This window comes from Catharus ustulatus, chromosome 12 (assembly GCF_009819885.2).
Source record: "Catharus ustulatus isolate bCatUst1 chromosome 12, bCatUst1.pri.v2, whole genome shotgun sequence".
Taxonomy (NCBI): domain Eukaryota; kingdom Metazoa; phylum Chordata; class Aves; order Passeriformes; family Turdidae; genus Catharus; species Catharus ustulatus.
The window spans coordinates 8,435,883-8,451,970 of NC_046232.1; the positions used below are offsets into that span (position 1 = coordinate 8,435,883).

The 16,088-nt window shown below is 39.4% G+C and overlaps 1 protein-coding gene across 3 annotated transcripts in view; it reads right to left on the reverse strand.

Annotated features, from left to right (window-relative positions):
• UNC13C (unc-13 homolog C) overlaps positions 1-16,088 on the reverse strand; it is a 141,219-nt gene that overhangs the window by 41,252 nt on the left and 83,879 nt on the right. For all 3 annotated transcript variants that reach the window (XM_033070293.2, XM_033070292.2, XM_033070295.2), the window contains exon 19: positions 12,638-12,723. In XM_033070293.2, the coding sequence (XP_032926184.1) occupies positions 12,638-12,723 (86 nt within the window). The remainder of the gene's footprint in view (positions 1-12,637; positions 12,724-16,088) is intronic.

A 16,088-nucleotide genomic window follows, 5' to 3' on the forward strand; every position in this document is an offset into this window, starting at 1 on the left:
CAGACACATCCATTTTAGGTTTTCTGGAAGACAGATGTAGCTGCACAATACAACTCTTTTTTAAAAAGTCCACCTTTGCTTTGCAAAATGATTATACTACTGAGTCAGTCTGGAACTAAACCTGCAGTTGTGTGCAAATGTGCTCTCTGGAGAGGTGATGACAGAAATACCTGAACATTCTCATAACTGATTCTAGGTAAGGAAATCTCCAGTATAGCATAATGCTGACAATGTTTTTTATTTTGTGCTACTCCTTTTCTTGTAGTGCAGCATCATATTTTTACAAGCATCTACTCATCTAATAGTTTCATGAAGAGGTCATATTCAGTTCCCATGCTGGCATATTGTATATACTGTGTCATGCACCAACGAAAAAATGCTGATAAGATTTTTGTAAACTCCAACATCTCTAAACTTCAGTTGTGTGTATGGGGCACTTTAGTTCCTTTGAGGAATTGCAGTTCCACTAAGTGTAACATTATTGATGCCACTTTTCCTGGGGAATATCTCCTCAGGGATGATGCTGCAATGCACATGTGCTTCCACAGGCTTGCAGCAGCAGACACTCTAACTGCAACCACAATAAAACTTATGGAATTTTTCCATCTCACTGGTACAAATCAAAGAGATGAGAACTCCCTTGAGAAGACCTCCAGTAAGCAAAAGCACTGCAAGGAAAAAATAAAATCTGCTCCAATGTTATTTGTATGACCAAGAATGAGGAGAGATTGTTTTTAAAAGCTATTACAGGGAATGCATTAATATATGCAAAAGAACTTGGTGTGTGATGAAATCAGCACAGACCTGGTGTAGTTGGCATGTAATTCAATTGCAGGCAGCAGTTCCTTTAGAGAAAAATTGATAAAGAAACATAATAGGAAGGACTATAATCCAAAGTACTTTCCTCACAGGCCTTGACCAAACAACAGTACTTGAATCAATGTTTGATTTTTTGCTCATTTTTCCAGCAATTGCTGAAGAAAGCTGAGAAGATTTTCTTAAAGCAACAAATAAAAAAGTCACAATGATGACTTACTAAGCAGAAATATCTACATGACACTAACAATGTCACTTCACAAACTGGAATAGAATCTTGTTCACTACAGAATACTTTTTTCATTTTAACCTTGAGGTAATAACATCACTCTGAGTTTCTATGCAATTTTTGATATGTATTAGTTGCTAAAAAAGGAAAAAAGGGTAATCTAACAACCTTCATAAAAGATGAACATGTTAAATATTCAGATAATCAAACTGATACTTTGTTCAACTCTGATTTTCCTTATTTGGATACAAAAACTCAAAGCAATTTTTTTCTACAGCAGTTTTCAGGCCAATTTTTTTTCGTAAAAACACATAGTTAAGCTGCTTGAAGGATTCTGATAAGATGGTTTTAAAATATATTTCAAATCTTTATGAACAAGAACTGCAAGGAAATTAGTCTGTAAAAAATGAACAAATTGGCTACATAGACATAAATATATTTATCTAAAAAAAAAGTGTTCAGTTTACAGACTTTATAGATAATGTTTCTGGGATTAATAACTACTATAAAGAATATTTATGTGTAGCAAATTAATTACATCACAACCAGCTGGTTTGACTGACAATACATTTTATTGCTCTACAGTTTATTAAACAGAAATGGTTGAGACTAAGCATATGGGACTTGTGTTTGGATTAGCTGCAAATTTTCCCATCAAAACTCAGCTGTTATTTTCAGCCATTGTGACATAATTCCATATTATTTGCGATAATTACCTACCAATCTTTTTAGAGACTACCAGCTGCTATCTATTTCTTCCAGAACTGTTCTTTCAGAAAACCTACTATTTCCAAACTTGCAGGGAAGGGTAATTGGGAACACAAAACCGAGTACAGCTAGAGGCAGAAAAGTTCTGGTAAGGAATGATATGGGTGGGGTATGAATTGGGGTACCTCCCTCTGAATCACTGTGAAATGTTGCATCAAATGATGCACCTATATTTTGGATAAAAGTAGAAGTTAATGTTCAGTGCACTTGATCTGAGTGCAATTTCCCCACAATACAGGAGCAGATGCTGTGGCACAGCCTCTTTTAATGTGGGCATTATGATTATTGTGCTCTAGATTTAATCCCTCTACTGCTGAAAGAAACTGAATCCTCTGATTGTATGAATGTAACAGCATACAGCTCACAAATGAAGAAAAAATTTACAGTAATTTCACGAATACAAGCCGCACCAATTTGACCAAAATTTTGGTGGAAACCCGGAAGTGCGGTCAATATTCCGGGGCGGCTAATACATTAACAAAATTCTAAAAGCTGCCAACACGGAAGTGAGAGCCCGCGGCAGCCCCAAGCCAAGCTGGAGCCCGGCCGGCCCCGGCAGAGGTGGGAAAGCCTGGCAGAGGCGGGGCCAGCAGTGCGGGGGGTGGGCGGCAGAGCCTGAGCCAGCAGGGCGGGGCAGGGGGGCGGCAGAGCCCGGGCCAGCAGGGCGGGGGAGCCTGGGAGAACTGGGGCTAGCAGTGCAGGGGAGCATGGCAGAAGCAGGAAGGCCGGTGGGTGGGGCTGCCTGGCAGCGGGGGAAGCCCAGCAGAATCGGGGCCAGCAGCGTGGGGGAGCCTGGCGGTGCGGGGGCCTGCAGTGCCGGCCAGGGCGAGGAAACGCGGCGGCGGTGCAGATGGGAGGGGGCGGCCGGCGAGCCCAGCGGCAGCGGCGGCAGCCCGCCGGCAGGGCTAGCGAACGCGGCGCGGCGCGGCCGGCGAGCCGGGCGGCGGCGGCGGCTGGCCCGCCGGCAGGGCTAGCGAACGCAGCAGCGGGGCGGTGCTGACGGGAGAGGGGGGCCAGCGAGCCCGGCGGCGGCGGCAGCACCACCCGGCCAGCCCCGCCGAGCCGTGGCGCTGAGCTGGGCCACCCGGCCCCGTCGGCAACCATGAGCGGGCCGAGCCTGCCTGGCCCCGCCCCGAGCCAGTAAAGCCCGCTATGCCGCGATCCTGTTACTAATTGGCCAATTTGTGAAAGCTGCGCACGGATTCTCGCTACGAACGAAAGTGCGGCTAATATTCGGGGTGCGGCTTATCTATTGACAAAGACAGCAACATTGTCGAGGCACCGGAAGTGCGGCTTATAATCCGTGCGGCTTGTATTCGTGAAACTACTGTAACTCAAAGTCCCTCACTGATTTAGAAGGAAACATTACATTCTACTAGAATCTTATCCCAGATTCTTGTACTTTGCTAAAGGCAATGAAAGTCGCTGGTTATTAAGTGAAATAGACAGTAGAACACAACTAATTGATAATTATGTATAATTTACATTGCTTTTTATAATGTGAAATACTACTGACCTTTCTGAAAGGGCTCTGTGTCAAGATGAATATAATAAACCAAAACCTGAAAAACTTCTGTCATTACCTCCTTTTTGGGTTACATTTATATCTAATATCTAATATCTATATCTAATTCTCTAATTCTCCTTTAAAATATATATTGTATCTTTCACAACAGACTTCTACACAGTCAATCTTTTCTCTCCATTTACTTGGAAATTTTCATCAAAATATCTTTGGATGGTTCACAAATATAATGGACTGCACCTGGAACATCTCTGTGAGGTGCAAATGGGAAATTGAAGAAAAAAGAGACCAAGTACACTTGTTAAGGCAACAAGCATAGATTAAGAAAGGCAGTGTAGATCTTCTTCAAAGACGTCCTCACTATGTAGTCATATTTTCCCCCTGGACAGAGGAGCTACTGGAGACGGTCCAGGGGAGGCCACAGAGATGACAAGGGGTCTGGAGCATCTCTCTTATGGAGATGTAGGAGGGGAGCTGGGCCTCTTTAGTCTGGAGAAGAAAGGACTCAGGGGGATCATTAATGCATATAAATATCTCTAAGGAGGGTGTCAAGAGGATGGTGCCAGACTTTGTGGTGGTGCCCAGCAACAAGACAAGAAAGAACGGCCATAAACTAAACACAAGAAGTTTCATCTCAGAGTGCAGAAGAACTTTCCCTTGAGAGTAGCAGAGTGCTGGAACAGCTGCCCAGGCAGGCTATGGAGCCTCCCTCTCTGGAGGAATTCCAAACCTGCCTGGGTGCACTCCTATTGTCACCTCCAGGTGACCCTGCCTTCACACGGGGTTAGACTGGATGATCTCCACAGGTGCTTGCCAGCCCTGGCAATTCTGTGATTCTGTGACAGAGATCAGGGAAGGAAAACAGACTCTTATTCTGAATGGTGAGGAAAAATGGATTAGCTGTTCTTTTTTTGTCTTCCTACCTGCAGAGGAAGAGGCTAATCAATCCCTGGCTTAACGCAGTGCACTGTAAAAGCTGATGTGACATTGCCCTTTACATTCAATGAGAAGCTCTCAAAGCAAGAAGTTTTTTGCTCAGTGCTCTGCTTTGCCTGACATTTCACAGCAGGTGCAGGAGAGTTCAGGGTCGCCTGCCTGGTGTTGGAAAAGGCAGAGCTGTACATGGCTCCCTAGGGAGGTAACATGGGAAATTCAAGGGCATCAAATACCAGTGTCATATACTACTTAAGAGAGGAAATGTGTAAGATCATGAGGGATGTACGAACCTGATCCAAACTACAATCTTTTACTCTAAACATTGCATTTGCCATTTTTTACCCACTGTGTTACATTGCCTAAATGTTTCAGATTACTTAGGCAAATTAACTTAGTGATCTTATTAACATTACTCAGTCACTTTTTTTAGTGCTTGTTTGTAGTCCTTATTACTCCTATTAGTCTCATGAATTAATCACTAGTTCCAAAGCCAAATACTTCTGCAAAAGTTCCAGAAAAGTGGATGGTTTATCACCAAAAGGGCAATGCAAGATGTATAGCTTGATTATGCATAAACTTGCTGTTTTGCCTCCTGCCAAGAAAAGAAAAATGCCAGGAATACAAGTAACTACTAAAGATCAACTTTAGTATAAATTTCACCCTTCAACATCGTATCAGACTGAAATTTCCATACCATGATACTAAATAGATAATAGTCAAAGAACAAATATTTGGAGATAAAATTCTGTCTTTGGATGCACATGGCTACTATTGAATACAAAAGGAAAAAGCACTTGCTTCCAATGAGTGAAATAACCCAAACTGTGCTTTTTTTACTGTTGGTGGAATTCTTGCTGGGTATATTTATTGGCCATGGAATGTGGAAGGAAATGGAAGCTATGAATGAAGCAGACAAAATAGTCCATCCTATCTGATATGAGATCTATTATGATAATTAAAGTCTGGGTTCTGAAGAATATGATTGAAATTTTAAATACTTCATACTGACATTTCAACATCTCTTCAAAGTAATAAAAAAGAAAGTAATGAAAGTAATAAATGTAATAAAAGAAGAAAAGTAATGCTAATATAGGAGTTCAATTCAATATTGATTAAACTTTCTTAAAGATCTAATATGTACAAAAATTGCAAAACAAAGAGAGAATATATGCCCCATCTTTGTAAGTCTTCAAGCCAGGTTGGACTGGGCCCTGAGCAACCTGGTCTAGTGGGTGGCATCCCTGCCATTGGCATAGGGGGTTGCAACTGAACGATCTTTAAGGTCCCCTTGAACCCAAATCATTCCATATTTTTGTGATTTGATAGTATAATGCTTGAATCTGGTATGGAAAACAGATTAAAGGTAACAAAGAGCACTTCAATAGCAGTGGAACTTAACTACTGAATACTCAGCTTTGCATGTTCAATGTAATTTTTGTGATAGGTTTTTTCCATTTACTTATTGCTTAATTAAAAAATGAAGACCTGATTCTCTGCTTTTCTACCTCATCACTAGTATGCAAAGTGAGCATAAAACCTTATCAAATAGGCATGTTTGCATTTTACAAGCAATTAGTAGAATGAAGTACAAACCAGGAAGAGTCTGGCATAAAGATAAATGTGAGGCTGCACTTAAAAAATGATTTGTGTTCTATCTGGCTTTGCCTGCAAAGGCAAAAGCAGAGATATGTTCTCCAATTCTTACCCAGCAAATTGCACTTAAGGCTTATTAAAAGATAATGTGGAAACAAGCAGTTTTAACAGATTTATCCTATTCTCCTGGTGGTGGTGGAGGGGGAAGCAGTATAAAATGTTTAGTTTCAAACTAATGCACTTGCCCATAAGAGAAAATTGACCTCTGATTCTATACAGAAAAAGACACAAGTGAATCTCCCTAAGTGGAACAGCCCTGAAAGTAAAAGACTGACTAAGAAAACAGAGACCAGGAGAAGAACAGCTACTGTGTGAGGAAAGCTTCAAGTAAAAATGGGTAAGATTAAAGACAGCAGAGGTTGCTTGTTATTTTTAATTTTCTTTAACTCAAATATTTTATTCTAGTAGATAAAGAAAGTTATTTGTTTTCCAGCAAGCTGTCATCAGTTACTGTTTTTCAATGAAAGAAGTCTAAAATATTAGGGGATTCATTGTGTGATTAGCTCACAGAATGCACAAAGAGGTGCAGAACCTACATTCCACTGCTGCTGTGAGACAATCATGCAGCTCCACTCTGACAGAGATAAGGGGAAGAAACCCCTCGAGAAAACAAAAGGATGAAAGATTTCCCCAACCAGCAGATGCAGAGCTGCACTAAACAATGCAGGTCCTTTAATGGACTGTCTGATGGGACAAAGACACATTTTTGCTTAGAGATTTTGTTTGTGTGGGGTTTGTTTCTTCCCCAGCCATAAAATTAGTTCAGACAAAAGATATAAGGCTAGCTTTTGTAAAAATATGAGATGGAATAAAGTGGTATCATCTTAGTGGTAAAGAACTGTAATCTAGGACAAGCAAAATATTCTTCTGGGTTGAGATAGCTACAAACTCTGGAGGAGGTCTTGCCTGTCCCTGCTGCTACAACCCATCCAGCTGAACAGAACACTTCCTTCAACTCACTCATCTGTGGAAAGGGCAGGGCCACGTGAGCTATAAATAACCTGTAACTATTAATCAATGTAGGGTTCATTTAAAGCACATTTACATCCATAACCTATCCAAAATGGTGCTACCATATAAGCTCACTAACAAAAAATTGCCTTTGTCACAATTAGGCAATGTTCAGGAAATGTTTATATACAATTTTTTTATAATAAGTGATTGCCTGAGTAATAACATTGTTTAAGAACAAGAGTTCAAGTACTATTACAAGAGTAATAGCCATTGGTTAGAAGAAGAATAAATAAGGACAGAGTTATCATTATTAAATATATAGGACAATATACACATTGAGTGACAAGTTTAAGACAGCAATGAAGTCAGGCATTCACTGATGCACTACATGTTTTCTAGTAAATCTAGCACCATGAATACACCTACAGCCAGACATAGAGAAGCTGGAACTTACTGAGAGTACTGTGGACTTGTACTGCATTACTGCTCATTGATCTGATGATGGTTCAATGTGTTAAATCCAAGAAAACAGGTTAGAGAACAAGGAAATTATAGATATAGCAGTCCCAGTTGCAAGGTTGTGCCATACCAGAGATCTCTGAGGTAGTTCCAAGCAAGATGACACATGCTACAGCACAATATGAAGCCATGAAGAAGTATTAACTCAGCCCCTGGGAGAAGATTTATTCACTTCATCTGTCTTAATTACTGGGTCTAATTAACTCCTACAAAATAGTGCCATTTGGCATGGTTATGGTGCTTTTTAGGCAAGCCTGGAGAGCTCTGCTTTGCCCTTGACAGGTGGATTCTCATACTCATGAAGCTCAGCCCCTCAGGATGTACAGAGTGAACCTGCTGTTACTAACATCCTTGTCTTTTATGGTGAATAAAGAACATTTCTAACTCCCTTCTTCCTCTAATCATGGCAACATTCTATCTTATCTGCCAAAGGCAGGTTTAACTCCAACTGCAATCTCCTTGATTTTGCCTTTACAGACTCTCTGGGTTGCCATAGAGGACTCTTAATTCCTCAGGTGTCTGAAAAGATAAGCATGGAATGTATTTGTTGAAAAGTGCCAAGGCAGAAATGAGACCAACTAAAATAAAAAGGTTTTATATTTTGATAGTGATGACATCCTGCATTCTTGTGGATGCTGCCTTCTTGTCCAAAGGTACAAAACCTCAGTCACGCCTTCCCTCATCTCTGTAGCCTCCCTCTAAATCAAGACTATATTTCATCTTAAGGGGAACTTTGTAAATTGTGAATTTGGGGTGAAAATAGACTTGAAATCTGCCACCAAATGGCGTGACCTTTCTCTGGGCAGCATTAGCCTTTTTGGCTTTTTTCTATGCTGTCTCTGTGCTCAGCATCAACTCCCAGACCTGCCTCTTCTCTTTCAAATCACTTTACCAGTTTCTATTACAGAAGAAGTATCTGTCAGAAACAGGAAAACAGTATCTTAAGCACTGAGACAACAGCAAACTTGAAAAGCAAACCTGCATTAAATGCATAAAATGGTGGAATGACTACCTACTTTTCCAATTTTTATAAGGCCTTTAGAATCTTAGCTCTGTAGGATGGAAACTGCCTATTGCTGTATTTACACAGCAGCCAACTAATTTCTGGTCTGATTCTGGTCTTGACTTCTGGCCACTACCAGAATTAGATTATCATAATAACAGCAATTAGGATGTTCTCTTTCTAACAGACTGGATAGTTTCAGACATTTGATCTGACCTATTCAAAGTAAGAGATATGAAAGATCTGAAAAAAGACATTTCTGGGAACAAATAATTAAAAAAAGATACTTCGCAATTGCATGTCTAATTTCAGCTTATTACTCTCTCATCATCTTTTAACCTTTGCAGCTTCATACTTGTAAAGGAAAAGATTTTCTACCATATGAAGTCAGTAACAAATCATATGCACTATTGGTGAAATTCTCTCTCTGTTCTCATTTGTTTTCAGCATAAATATGGAATAATTGGAGGATCAGACAGCACAAAAATATAACCATCCTACAAGATCAGATGTTTGTGTAAACTAAATGCCAAATGACAATAATGTATCATGCAAACCGCTGATGCTTCATGAATAACTTGCAAAGAAGTAAAACACCCTGAAGAGCCCGCATCTAATGAAGACAATTTTCAAAGAGAAACATGTGATACCTTCTTCATGCAAAATCTATACATGAAAATAATCCATTAGATCAGAAAAAAGAAATATAACTGGTGTAAACTCAATTTGTTAAAGTTTGTCTAAAAAATTTAACAGTATGCAAAGGCTAAACATTTTAATTAACCTAAATTGGAAGAAAATCTAGAATGAAATTACTAACTCAATACCACATTCTAGTACAGTTTTGTTTCCAAGGCATCTCAGCTTGGCGCAGTGTAGCCCTGATCTTGGCAGTTGTGCTGACCTGAACTGTGCTTTGGGATGTCCTTTCCTCCCTCACCACAAAACCGAGTTTGTACTGCCAGTGCCCTGCCTTGGTACTCAGAGACATGGTTTTGCTCTTCTTTAGCCAAAGGCCATGGCAGCTGCTGTCCCCTCTGACTTCTCCATGCCACAGCAGCAGCCTCCTTGCTGGAGTGTCCTGCAAGGACCAAGGGAGAGGAGAAGGCAGAGGGTGTGTGGTGCCAGCTGGTGCCTCTCACAGGGCTGCTGGGCTGTTCTACAAGAGGAGGTGGGCAGAGGGCACTGCTGGAGAGCAGATCTGCAGTGCACACCCCTTGAGCAGATCCAGGAGGGATTCAGCTCTACAGGGAGAGGAGAGAGCCTGAACAGCCATTCTGAACTGTGCTCAGGAGAAAGGGAAAAGGAATGGAAAGTGGATGCTCCAGTGTTTGCTGGAGTGTCTTCCTTTTTCCTGATTTTAAGTTGATGGATGTGGCTGGATGTATTTGTGAATACATAAAGTGGCTAAAACCAGAAACAGGATCTCGGATGAACTAATCTAAACTTTTTTATCACATGAGCAATCCTTTTGCAAACAGTGCTGGACTAGTTCATTGCTTCTTGATTGGATGCAGAAAGGAAGCAACTTCGTAACACAAAAGATGCTGCTTCAGGAGATTAATACTAAATTGGAGTAGGGAAAGATTGCAATCACAGCCCTGGACACTAGGTATGAACAGATGGTAGCCTATGTTAATAACTTGGAAGGCGAGAGTGGCATAGCAGAATGCAATGCATTTTAATGAACTCCATTAGAAACAGGAGGACCAACTGTGAACATATTTAAGAGTTTGCTTCTAATCTTACAGAATTTAAAGAAAAAATATTGTTTTCATCAACAATGGAGTTAAACCCAGTATGCAGAATATTTATGGAAATAATCAATAATTCAAGTCCCAGGAAAGTGGGTAGAGGATCAACATACTGATCTATATTTTGTGACTAGATTTATTGAGGTTCCTGTTTAGAAACAAAATAATAGAAGGCAAAATGGTGAACATTTATAATAATTTATACTAATCTAAAAATAATAACTTATACTAATCTCAATTTTCTTTAATTGTTATTTATATGCAGGAACTGTTTCACTAATGATTCTGGGAGCAGCTTAGAATTCCTAATGCCAAAATGGAATTTCCTCTCCTCAGGAAGTCAGTATCCACAGCAACACAGAAATGAGACCATATTCAGGGACTGGTCTGAAACATAAGAAGTCAAATGCTTTCTATATCTCTCTCTGCAGAATAAGGATTAATATTAACATTAATATTTGTTTTAAAGTCCTGGTTCAGTCTCAACTTCCACACTTTATATATTGTATAATTAACTCTTTCTTTACGAGCTTCTTGTTCTGTTCTTTACAACCGAGAAACAAACCACGGCTTGATCTGAAGCTGCTTTTGGAGTCATCAGCGTATGAACAAATAGAGTGAGGTTTTGTGAATTATTTGGTTGCAGTGCAGAATGTTTATAGTTCAATGGCTAAAGCACTACAAGCTCTGGGTGCTCAGGAATGTCCCTGTGCAGAGTGTAACTACACCCCCTAGGTTATGAAGTCATGGGAATTGGTGACTATTAGAAATCCTCAGTAATCTGTGTCATCTGTAAGGGAATCACAACACCGAGTTGCTGAACAGCAGTTTTCTGGTAGCTGTTCCTAACTGACGGCCTCTCCAAACAGAAGGTTGTTTCACTGGTGGGACCAGGAACATGCTTTAATCTAAAATGGTGTCTTTCAATTGGTCTTCATGTTTCTCAGTTCTTGGAAGCTTTTGCCTTCACTGATCACTCTTAAAGGATGATTTCCTGCCTGAAATCTCTTATCAAACTTGCACTTCTGATTCACTCTGACATGATTACAGAACAGTACTTTGAAACAATAGTTTGAACATTTCTTCTACCCACATCTAAGATGTCTCATGTCTTCTGTTGTTGTTGCACATATTTTAATTACAGTAATTTCACGACTATAAGGTGCACCAGATTATAAGGCGCACTTTTGGATGTTGGCAAATTTCCGAACTCTTGCCGATATATAAGGCACACTGGACTATAAGGTGCGCTTTTTTTTGCAGCGAGGATCTGCCGCCAGCTCCCCGCGCGTGGTTGCTGGCCGAGGCCCCACCTCAACCCGGCAGCCGCGGCCCTGCTGGCTCCCCCCGCGGCTCACAGCTCACACTTCCGGGTTGGCAAATTTCTGAACTTTGTCCATCAGATAAGGCGCACCGAACAATAAGGCGCACTTCCGGGTTTGGGCCAAAATTTTAGTCAAAAGGGTGCGCCTTATAGTCGTGAAATTACTGTACCTTCCTTCCTTTCTCCTCTTTTTCCTCTTCTGTCCTTAGTATGGAAGTTCCACATTCAAATAACACAATTAAAAGAAAGTAACACAATAGCAGATGAACAAAACAGTTCTTCCACCAATAGCCATTCTAGCCACTCATCTTTTCTCTTTATTGTCATGAAAATCTGCCATGCCATCAAAGCACTACTGAACTGATATTATCGCATTAGACATTCTAGAGACTATAATATAGAAGTGTACCTTCAAATATTTGGGTTTTTAAATCCTTTATGCTTGTTCAATTGCATTTTATTTTAATCTAACCTCATACATTTTTTCTTACCCTTTCCAGACTTGCTCTGTAGTCAGTAGCAGACCTGAACTAAAGACAATGCCAGTTTCATGCAGGTATTTTTACGTGGTCTGCTGCAATAACCATATTTTATTGTGTGTCTGAAGCCATTAGTTGGAGACAATCTGCTATACAGAAAAAACCCACGTATTTTAACAATGGTTAACCACAATATCTTATGAGAGAAAATGAAACTGCATTTGATTCTGCTGGAACAAGAATGAATACATCCTGCTTTTTGAACACAAAAAGATTTAATTACAAGTGTGTGCTTTCTCCATAATTTCATTCTGCAAATGTTCCTTATGGGCAAGTTAGCAATTTCCAGCTAGTGAGAAAAATTGGAGTGTCTACAATGCTCTCTAGCAAGCACATGTGTGCTCTTTGGACACTGAATATTTTTATCAGACTTAAGAAGCAGCATTTCAAGTCACAATTCTTTTGTGCTCTTCCTTCACAATAAACTTTATATATTCACAGTGCAATGATTTGATTCCTTATAACCCTTCTTTTTCACTAACTTACAGCTTAAAGCATCTTAAACAAGTACACCAGAAAGCTCTAATCACACACAGAAATCTGATGCCAGGTATTACTTGCAGTAGAAATCAGTCTTGGTGAACTCACTAGTGTAATTAATAGTTTGTTCTAATTACCTTCCAGAGCATATTTCATATCCTGGGCAAACAGAGTCCACATGATTTCAGCACTGATTTTTCCCATGTTCAGCTCTTGAGGGAACCTGCAATCAATCACATTACATCAGTTCACCTGCTGCTAGGAATGATGCTTACAGCTGCACAGCAAAAAGGCAAATACTTCCACAAAATAACTCCCCATGTATGCTTATACTTATCATATTTTATGTTTTGTAACAATTATATAAACCATCCAACCTTCAAATAAAAACTTCCCTTACATGACATTTTAAATCAAGAAACACTCATCTATCTTGCAGATGATTTCTCAACTTTAGATAAATCAGATGGCTTATGAAGAACATGAAACAGTTGGCTCAGAAGTTTAGCATCCACAGGTTTTCCTTAATTCCCTTGTGAAACTTGAAAAAAGTGAAACTGTCTGTGAAGCTATACTGGTTTATATACTTGTAGAATCCAATTCACTGAAGACTCCCACCTTGATTGATGTATAGATGAAATAATAAAAAATATAACAACTAGGGAAATGCAGATTTTGATTAAAAATTTTGGTTTTGGTCTATTGCTTTATGTCATCTTTGAGAAACAGCCCTGCTTAGATACTTTCTGCTGTTATCAATTAAGTATTTTTACACAAATTTTTTCATAGGTGCCAGCTGCTTCTTATTCAATGCAAAAGAAAGGCTTTAATCTTTGAGTTACCATTTTCACTGCTAGCAACTAGCAAAAGCTGGCATTTTAGTGATCAACACTGTGTTTTATGTCACATTTTTTTGTCTTAAAAAAAGGCCTGTCTTTAATGCAGTTTGGAACTGATATTAATATGAGCTGTTCTCAGGACACAGAGGCAGAGCCAGGCAGGTCAGGCAGATGAAGAGCAGAAAGCAGAACACAGAATATCCCAGTGGGGTAAAGCAGTTGTTTATAGCACAGGGATGTAGTGAGGGCCACACAAATACACCCACAGTTTACCAGGAATACTTAGAATAGGAAATCTATTAATGAGGAAACACACAGAGCTGTGTGGCTTTTATGTTGAGGGTATTACACTTTACACTAGCAGAGAATTGGATCCGAAGTATTTTGACCTTTTAGTAAAGCACCAATCAAATTCAGAAAATATTCTGCAATAATTTCTGTAAAAATGTAAGAATTTTCAATGGTCTTGTTGGCACAGAAAGAATGGGAATTATGTGCAATTTTAAAGTGGTAGCAGTATGAACTAAGTAATGCATTCATTTTAGAGACCTGTTTGACCCTGATCATATCTGCAAAGAAAAAGTACTTAAACAGCTCATTAGCTCTGCCACTTTAATAGGAAGCAGTAGCTCAGTTTACTGAACCCTCTATATGCTAATGACTGCTCAGTTAAAGACCTTCATATTAATTCTGTTAGCACAAAATTAATTTCTGTTCAAAAGCTGAAATGTATTCCAGCTGTCTTAATCTCTTTATACCCAGTCCACTCTGAGTTCTTTCTTAGCACCAGACTTGAACTTTGACAGTGTTGCTCTGAGGCAGTATTTCACGGCTGATTTAATATTGACAGTCTGTTGAGCATATTGCAAGGCTGGCCATAAGGCAAGGCTGGGGCTGATAAAATGCACTTGTTTGATTAGTGATAAATAGATTTGTCTATGCATTTTAACCTGTGTGAGCACATGCACACACAAACATTATCAATGTTGTTTAAATTAGTTCAACACATCCCACCTGGCTTCAGTTAGGTGAAGTCTAAAACTGGTGACAGGTTTTATACTTCTAACAGACTGGTGGGCATTGCACAGCTGTCAGTCATGGGCATGAGGGAAATACCAGAGCTCTCCTTGCAGTTTATTATATATGAGAAGCTGACATAGCTAATGCACAATGGAAGCACACAACACATTCCACACGCTAAAGATAAATGGTAACAGAAGCAGCTGTCTTATTAAAGGGAAGGGATAATCAAAGGTTAAACACTAAAGCATCTATATAAGTATGGTATTTTTGTATTATTTGTATTTTATCACCTTATTCTTAGGTATGAAAACTTCTTCAAACTACTTCCAATTTTGATCGCTAAGGAGCAAAATATCAGAGAAATTTCCCATTCAAATCTCTACACATTACATTTTCTAATCTTTGTAAAAGCCATGTATTTTCACATGCCTCAGTGAAGCAAAAGGACAACCAGCAGAGTGCTCTGTCAGTCATTTAGCTTGCTCTTGCTACAGTTGTTTCTGACCCCCATAGGCCATAATTTACCCAATTTCTATGTAATTCTTGGAATTGTATAAAACGTCAGTGTATCCAGAAGAGTTATGTTGCCCATACATGACCATATCCAAAAATACCAAATTGCATATGCAAGACAGACACTTATGTCTTCTCTCTATTGATTTTAATTACGGAAAAAATTAGTGAAAACAGTTCTTATTGGCTAGTTCTAACAAAGGGCTATGTATCAAACTACAGATCAATGGAATGAAATTGAACTCAGCTTAAAACAAAGTGAAAAGAATCAATGTATAAGCAAAACATATATAACCCCCCAAAGTATTTATCCCAGCCAGTACTGTGTGTCTCTAATTCAACCCTAAAGTGAGAAAATCTATCATGACAATTAAAAATGCTTTTTCTTAATTTGTGCCGCCAAATTTCCAGTCTGCTACATCTTCAGAATATCAAAAACTGAACCTCAGATGCACTTTCTCATTCATTTTCCATGTTTGGTGGCTTCAGTCTCATTCAAGTGCTAAATCTCACCAGTCCTAGGGGGTGAATACATTCAGTTTTGTGCTGTGCATGCAGCAGAGCATAGATCAAACCATCTGTGGAGTGCTGGCCATGGCCACTGCTTCACTAACCCTTAAGACAAAGGTTCTACTTGATTTTGGAAAATAGGTATTCTATTTAAACTGTAAGCAAAGAGTTCATTTATTCTTACATTTTCTGCTCTGTCCTCATCTATACAAAGCTTTAACACTTTTTCTTTCCCTGAAGTAAAAATAATGGGCGAGACAGATACTGTATATAGTCAATATAACTAATCTGGTCTGTCAGTGTTGCATTGTTACGTGAGAAGCTCCAGTGGATATTGTGAAAGAATGAGAACAGCTTTGTTAAAGAGGATAATGTTCACAAGTTCAATGAAAGAAGCGATATTCATATGCCTACACAGAAAAATGTGTAATTGATAATGGGGAATATCACTGATCAAGACACAAAACCTATCAGAAACACTTTCCATCATGAAAGAAGCATTCTGAAGTTAGGCTGACACAGCCCAATTCATGATACAGTGTACTCTGATTTTCTCACTTCCTTCCATCATTTTTTCTTCCACTGACCTCTGTTTCATAACTCACTGACATGTAGGTGACAACTATGCTGTTTCTACAATACAAGTTACTATTCCCAACTTTTCAGAGTTATTAAACATCTCAGCTCCTGAAACATGAGGAAA